We start from the raw sequence: 8,465 nt of genomic DNA, 5'->3' as shown, positions 1-8,465 counted from the left end.
TATAGAAAATTATTCATTTCATCTAAATTCAAAATCTTTATATTAATGGAGTTGAAAAGTAATATATTTTTTAAAATATAGAAATATATTAGTGACTCAGATTCTTTCAAGATTCCTGAGTGGATGAGATCAGAAGCATAGGAATACCAATTAGTCTTGAGAAGGAATGGGATAACCTCTAAGACAGGAATGGATGGGTTGGGACACAGTTAATCTAAGAAAAAGCTAAAGATTTGATTGTTTCTGTCTATCTGCATGGTCTAATGCCAAGGTACCTGCTAAGTTTGGAAACAGACCTTCACTGGCCTGGGTCGGTGGTTAGAGCATTGGCCCACAGACTGCAGGGCCCCGGCTTTGATTCCTGGCGAGTACTCCTCCCTGGCCACCTATCGATGTGATGTTTTTCACTCCTTCTCCCTCTCTTCCACTCTCTTTAAAAATCAATGGGAAAAAATATCCTGGCTAGGGCATATTTGGCTCTTCTGATTGTTCTAAATTTTGGAGTATTAATCATGACACATTCTGTTAAATTGAATGACATCAGGAAAGATATACTGACCTTTTACGATGTGCCATTCATCCTTCTTCCTCGATCTCTCTATCCTCTGGGAATTGTACAATTTTTTAAGATGTGCCAACTTCCACATGATTGTATTCTTTTTATTCTCACAGAAGGTGAGCACCAGGAACAGGGATAGAGCTCTGGAAGAAAAGCTCTAGTTTTTCAATACTATTGCATTATGGCCTTCTGCTGCTACCCAATGAATAGCTTACTTTTCAACCCATGTCACATCAAAAATTGTCTGCTCACACTTAGCCCTCTGCAAATATCTTTTCTATCATAAATTTAGTAAAAGTAGCTGCTTTTCAACTGGTATGCACCACTACAGTGTTCCTGCCACCATGTATTCTGATTAAGCAGAATCTGTTCTGACTGGGTGGTGCCTGCGGCATAGATAAGTAAATATTTTCACTATTATTCAGAACTTAATGGGCTTTATGTTGGAAGACTACCTTTATGAGATATTTCTCACCTGTCTTTTCTTAATGTCATCTAATAGCTGAGACAATTTTTAAAAAATTCTCTAGTTTTTAAATACCAGAGTCATCTCTTCTTTAAATATCTCTGAACACTCTTTTCAGGCCTTGGCAGAATGAAATGTCCTTGGGAATAAATATGAAGATGTATAATGCAGCACTTGAGGCTAAAACGGAGATCTCCACAGCCACCATGGCCTTCCCCTTAGTGCTGCAGGAAGTGGGAAGAAAAGAGATCCAGACACCGCAGAACACCAGCATGCTGAATGTAATGATCTTGGCTTCATCGAAAGTATAAGGTAGTCTCCTGCCCCAAAATGCCAAGTGAAATGCATAAGCACCAGGGAGCCCAGGACACAGAAATAAGCAGTGATGGAGCCCATGTTACATTCACTGACAATGAAACCTCGCTCAGAGTGTGAGTCCTTGTTTAGAAATGGGGGAGAAGTCCTTAACCAAATCCCACAGATTGTTGCTTGGATCAGCAAGCAGACAAGAAGAATGGTTTTAAAGGTTGTGCGTCCCATATTATTCATCGTTCTACTCTTAGGAGTCTTGGCTCTGAATGCTAGGACTACAGTGATGGTTTTGGCCAAAATAGAGGAAATAGCCACAGGAAATATGATTGCAAAACTTGTATGTTGAAGGAGGCAAATGGCTACTCTGTGCTGACCAATAAAAAGCAAAGAACAAAAGAAGCAGAAGATGAGAGAGATGAGGAGGGTATAGCTGAGAGCTCTATCACTGGCTTTGATTATAGAAGAGTCTCAATGTTTTACAAAGAATATGAGAACTAGAACTGTGAGGATGGAAAAGGAAATTCTGACACAGGCCAGAGACATTTCCAGAGATTCTTCAAATGACAGGAATATTTCTGCTTTCAGGAAGCAGTGATTTCTTGCCTTGTTTGGATAATGATCTTCTGGACACTCGACACACGGTTTGGAGTCTAAGTAAAAAAAGTGAAGAATTACTTTCTTTTACAGTCTATATTATCTCTTTCCAAGCCAAGATAATGATTACGGTGAGGAAGAACTAAAGCAGCAGAGCACATAAAAAAATCAACACTGAATACACACTCAAAGGTTGGTATTTTCTAAGTCTAACACGCAGCCTACTATACTTGTTTTAATACCTACATAGGAGTGAGAGGTTAAAGCTATAGTCCCTATGCCCTGCATAAATTTGGAACTGGACTTCATGAGAAATAGGAAGCCAAGAAATTAATGTATTGGTAAAATCTTTTTATCAGCCTAGAGTTACAGTCAGATGAGCAGCCCATCTTAGGACATGTATAGAAAAGAACTCACAGGAGTGATGTCTGAACCCATAGCTTGTGCTTTGAATGTCTGTACCCAAATGAACAATATTGGTATTCCAAACCTTGAGAAAACAATCAAATGTAAAAATGGCTTACAGCCTGAACTGCATGGCTCATCAGTTGAGCATCGACCTATGATCCAGGAGATTTTGGTTCGATTCTTGGTCAGGGCATGTGCCCGGGTTGTGGGCTCAATCCCCAGTAGGGGGCATGCAGGAGGCAGCTGATCAGTGACTCATCATTGATATTTCTATCACTCTCTCCCTCTTCTTCTTTCTGAAATCAGTAAAGACATTTTTTTTTTTTTTTAATGGCTTACAATTTGTAGACTCCATAGGGTTGGGGCAAATGCATTCTCCAGACCATTCCACAGCATTATGAGAACCTGTAAAACATGAAAAAGTAATCACAAAAGAGTGGAAAAAACAAGAAAATTTATAACCCTTCCATCAAAACAACTTAAAAATTGGACAAATATATCAATGACCTTTTGGTACAATACTAGTTAGTAAACAACCACAAAAGTTTCCTAGTATACAACAGTAAAAATTTATTATTCTCATGCTTGTGGGTGGCCTGAAGACCGGCTTCTCTAGGCTGGTCTTGCCTGAGGAATTCTGCTAATCTTGAGTGGGCTTGCTTACATGTTTGGAGGTTGGCTGGAAGTCATCAGACTTAATTTGGGCTAAGCTGGAGTGGCTTAGCTTCACTTGTTTTTCATCCTCTTACTGGAAAGAACAGGTTAGTCTAGGCAAGTTCTTTTCATGGTCATGGCAGAAGCACAAGAGTATAAATCCCAAACATGCAAGCACTTTTTGACTATATACTTGTGTTATGTTAACAGATCATTGGCCAAAGCAAATTGCAGGGTCAAAATCAGAATGAAGGTGGGGGAGGGAGCAGTGAACGAATCGTCTTCAGAAATGGGGAGAACAGAGGGACTATTTTTCAGCAGTTATCTATAACAACAAAACATATAAAATCATTGTTTGAAGGCAAAGGAACACAAAATTGACATGGGACTTGAGAAGGTATGCTTTCTGGGAAATTTTTATTCACCTTGTTTTATTCCTAAGCACATGAAAAGATGGTCAACTTCATTATTCATTATGGAAATGTAAAGCAAAACCATAATTAGATACCACTACATACCAGTGTGTATAATTTTTTAAAAATGAAATCAAAACCTTGACAACACCAAATGCTGAGGAGTATGTGGAGCAACTGAAACTCTTATACACTGCTGGTGAGAATAAAAAATGGTACAACCACTTTGTAAAACATTTCAAGTTTCCTTTAAAGTTAAACATCTATTTCCATTATGATCCAGCAATCCCACTCCAAGGTAATTCCCCAAAAATGAGATCTTGTGTTTTACACAAAGTCTTGTATGCTAATGTTTATAGCAGCTTTATTAATTGTCCAAAACTAAAAACAGCTCAAATATACTTCAACTAGCGAATGAATTAACTGTGATATATCCAAATAAAGGAATACCACCTACCAGTGAAAAGGAACAAAGCGTTGATGCACGCAGCTACATGGATGAATCTTAAATACATTATGCTCAATGAAAGAAGCCAGACTAAAAATCCTGTATGCTGTACTATTCCGTTTATATGACATTCTGCTAAAGGTAAGACTCTAGACATGGGGAACTGATTGACAATTTCCAGGGGTTAAGAGTGGGGGCAGGTTTTTTACTATAAGGGGGCAGCATGGAGGCACTTTTTGGTGGAATCCTGTGGTTTTTGTAGAGTGTAAATTCAGCTAAAATATAACTACATTTCTCAGAATTGCTTAACCTGCAGTTTTCATTTAGGACTGGCCACAAGAAAAATTTGCATGAGATATGGGAGATGGAGTCAAACATCAAGCATGTTTAAGCTTAGGTCAGGTGCTGTTGCAGTTCATGGGCATGTCTGCAGACTCAGGTTGTTGGCCTAGGACAGCAGTTGTTGGCCAGTCTGGAGCTTCTCCAGTTATCACCAGATCTCTTTGAGGCAAGAGCTGAAATTCCAGTTCCTCCAGTTCCTGTGGAATCTCCTACTTCAGCTTCTCTGAATCCTGTATCAGGTATCAGGTTCATGTAAAGCTCTGTAATGAAGTTGGATCTCTCTTTTACAAATTACCTATATCATTAATGTTGGAGGCTTACAGGTAGAGACCAACATGGGTTCTGCTGAAAGGCAGCTATGGGTTTCCCTTTCTTCCTCTACACTCCACATTCATCTTCTCTTTCCACCGCCAGCCCAGCTGACTTCAGCCACAGCACCAGATATTATGTCAACAGATTCACAGACTGCTTATCCAGCTCCCAGCTATAAATTCCTTAGTGGTTCTCCTTCTCTGACCATACCCTAACTAATGTATCTAATGAACATATGGGTTTCAGAATTGCCAATCCATACCACAATAAACCAACCTATTAAATATAGTTGACTGTTTATAGTTGTTTTTTGTGAGGTAACATTTACATACACTAATTGCACAATTTGATGACATTTGACAACAGGGTATGCCCATGTAACTCTCACTGATATCAAGGTATAGGGCATTTTCCTTGCTCCAGAAAACATTTTGTTCTTTTTAAAATCCTCACCTGAGGATACTTTTTCTTTGCTTTTCAGAGAGAGTGGAAGGGGGAAGGAGAGATGGAGTGGGGGAGGAAGGAAGAGGGCGAGAGAGAGGAAGAGAAGGAAACATTGATCGATTGCCTCCTGCATGCGTCTTGACCAGGGGATCAAGCCTGCAACAGAGGTACATGCCCTTGGCCAGAATCGAACCAGTGACCCTTCAGTCTGCGGGCCAACGCTCTAAGCATTGAGCCAAACCAGCTAGGGCCAGAAAACTCTTTAGTGTCCCTTCCTAGTCAATCCCTACTAACGGAGGCAATCACAGTTCTAATTTTTTTCACATTAGATTTGTGTATTAGTTTTCTATTAATGCCATCACAAATTTAACAGTTTAAAAACAAATTTCTTCTCTCACAGTTCTATAGGTCAGAAGTCCAGGTGGACTCAGTTACTTTTCTGGCCTCAAAGCTGAAATCAAGGTGTCCACAGGCCTGGACTCTTTGCTGGAAGCTCTCCCCCAGAGCTTCCTGATCATTCAAGTTATCGGAAGCTCCTGTAGGCTGAGGTCCTTGGACCCCTCCATCTTCAAGTTCACCAGTGGTGTATTGAATCATTCTTGTGCTCTGAATTTCTCTTTTGTTTTTGTTGTATCCTTTATGCCTCCACCCAGAGAAGGGTCTCTGCTTTTAAGGACCCATGTGATTAGATTTATGATTAGATTACCTAGATAATCCAAGATAATCTTGCCATTTAAAAGTCACTAACCTTAGTTGCACCTGCAGTCTCTTCTTCCAGGTAACATAACACATTCACAGGTTCCAGAGATTAGGATGTGGGCACCTTTGGGGTAAGGGGGACATTATTACTATCACAATTAGTTTTGTCTCCCCTAGAACTTCATAAATAAAATCATAGAGTACACATTTTTTTTGTATCTGGCTTCTTTTGCTCAGCATAATGTCTATGAGATACATCTATGCTGTTATGTGTATCAGTAGTTCATTCCTTTTAAATGTTAAGTAGTATATGTTGCATGAATATATAATGGTTTCATTTTCCCTTCTTTTCTTGATGAATATTTGTGTTATTTCCGTGTTTTTGCTATTATGAATTAAGAACAATTCTTTGTTGTGGCATATGTTTTCATTTCTATTGTAAATACTTAGGAGTGAAATTGCTGGGTCAAAGGGCATGCATTTAACTTTACTTTAAAAATGATGAAACTGTTTTTCAAAATGTCATACCATTTTATATCCTCTCCAGCAATATGTGAGACTACCAGTTTTTCCTCAACCTTACCAACATTTGTATTTTTAATTATACTTTTTTTTAACTGTTGAGATGTGTATGTAGTAGTATCTCACTGTGGTTTTAATTGGCATCGCCTTGATGACTAATGCTGTTGAACACTTCTTCATGGACTTCTTAAAATTTGTATATTTTCTTTTGTGAAGCTGAACTCTCTTGCCCATTTTATGTGTTGGGCTGTTTGCCTTTCTGTGGTTGAGTTGCAGGGGTTCTTTTTATATTTCAGAACAAGTCTTTGTCAGATGTATAATTTATAAATATTTTCTCCAGGTCTGTAGGTTGCCTAGTCATTTATTTTCTTAATGGTTTATAAAAAGAAAAGCAAAAGTTTTAAATTTTCAGTAGGGTTAGTTAATCTTTTTTTTTTTTAATGGTTATTGCTTCTCTGTCCTAAGAAACCTTTGTCTATCACCAGGTCACGATAACAATCCCCTATGCTTTCTTCCGTTTTATAGTTTAGTTCTTACTTTTAGGTCTCTATCTCTAATTATTTCTTGCATATAAAATGAAATAGAGGTCAAGGTGTTTTTCCCTCCATATGGATATCCAGTTGTTCAAGCACCTTTTGTTGAATGGCTTTGACACCTCTTTTGAAACTAAATTGAACATACACGTGTATGGGTATATTTCAGGACTCACTTCTGTTTCATTGATCTATTTATCTAGCCTACACTAATATACACTATCTTAATTATTTTAACTTTATAGTAATTCTTGTTATCAGGTAGTGTAAGTCCTCCAACTTTGCTTATCATTACAATCAGGTGAGAATACATAATTATTTCAGGAATTTACTGCATTCTATTCATTCTGAACTTCTTCATGTTGATGAAAGGCTGAACACCCAGTGAAAGTTTTCTCACATTTGTAGAATTTTTTTCCTGTATGAATTTTCTGGTGTTGAGTAAGAGATGAACTCCGGCTGAAGGCTTTGTCACAATCATTGCATTTATATGGTGTCTCTCCAGTATGAGTTCTCAGATCCTTTGTAAGAGATGAGCTCTGATTGAAAGCTTTCTCACATTCTTTACATTTGTAAGGTTTCTCTCCTGTATGAATTCTCTGATGTCTTACAAGAGCTGAGCAGTCACTGAAGGTTTTCCCACATTCATTGCATTTGTAAGGTTTCTCCCCAGTATGGGTTCCTTGGTGCTGAATAAGAGCTGAGCAGTAACTGAAAGCTTTCCCACACTCGCTACATTCATATGGTTTTTCCCCTGTATGAGTTTTCTGATGTTGAGTTAGGCCTGACCTGTCACTCAAGGCTATCCCATACTCTACATCCATAGGGCTTTTCTCCAGTATGAACCCTTTGATGTTTAATAAGGGGTGAGGTGTCATTAAAAGCTTTCCCACATTCCTTGCATTTATAGGGTTTCTCTCCAGTATGTATTCTATGATGTTGAATAAGGTATGTGCTTTGGTTGAATGCCTTCCCACATTCATTGCATTCATAGGGCTTTTCTCCAGTATGAATGATATGATGTTGAATAAAGGCTGAACGATGACTAAAAGCTTTCCCACATTTGTTACACTCAAGGTTTCTCTCCAGTGTGAATTCTCTGGTGCTGGATAAGTGATGAGCTCCAACTGAAGGCCTTTCCACATTCATTACGTATATAGGGCTTCTCTCCAGTATGAATTCTTTGATGTAGGATAAAGGCTGAATAGTAACTGAAGGAATTCCCACATTCATTACACTTCCAAGGCTTTTTCAATGAGTAAAATTTCTGATGTTTAATTGAGTTTGAACTTTCTCTAATTTCATTACACTCCTCCATGGGGTTTTTCTTGTGTTTAATTATGATTTGCCTTAAATCTTTCTTACTATTTTCTTGCTTCCTTTCTAATGTGTCTTCACATTCCCTAGCTTCTATAAGTCTGGAGTGCCAGGAATCATCCTTCTTAAGTCTTTTTATTAACAGTTCCCTTTCAGATGATAGTTCTTCATAAACTTCCTGCTTTGAAAGGGACTCTTTAGTTTCATGTATAGATTCAGAATCTGAAATAAATCGCAAATGTTTATGTTCTCTGTGTTGAAAGTAAGAAAACTATTGAGTTGACAGGAGGGTAAAAAAGATAAAAAATAATACCTATTAAAATGTTTATTTGAATGTTTTCAGAAAGTGACTCCTAGTGATGGCAGATAAAATTTCAGGGAATAACAAAGATGACAGAATGACTAATAAGGCACAGTAAAAGGAAAGACAATGAGGATGCTC

General features: G+C 38.1%; 1 protein-coding gene across 1 annotated transcript; it reads right to left on the bottom strand.

Moving 5' to 3' along the window:
* Positions 1-6,914: 6,914 nt before the first annotated feature.
* Positions 6,915-8,120, bottom strand: LOC107540842 (uncharacterized; the record flags this gene model as incomplete). Its single annotated transcript, XM_016217691.2, is given in 3 exon segments — positions 6,915-7,522; positions 7,524-7,781; positions 7,783-8,120. Coding segments are annotated over 3 exon segments (1,074 nt in total), but the record flags the coding sequence as incomplete, so codon positions are not given.
* Positions 8,121-8,465: the final 345 nt, after the last annotated feature.

Source organism: Miniopterus natalensis, chromosome 3 (genome assembly GCF_054644295.1).
Source record: "Miniopterus natalensis isolate mMinNat1 chromosome 3, mMinNat1.hap1, whole genome shotgun sequence".
NCBI lineage: Eukaryota > Metazoa > Chordata > Mammalia > Chiroptera > Miniopteridae > Miniopterus > Miniopterus natalensis.
The sequence above is the reverse complement of the archived record's forward strand: the minus strand, read 5'-3'. Positions and strand labels throughout refer to the sequence as shown.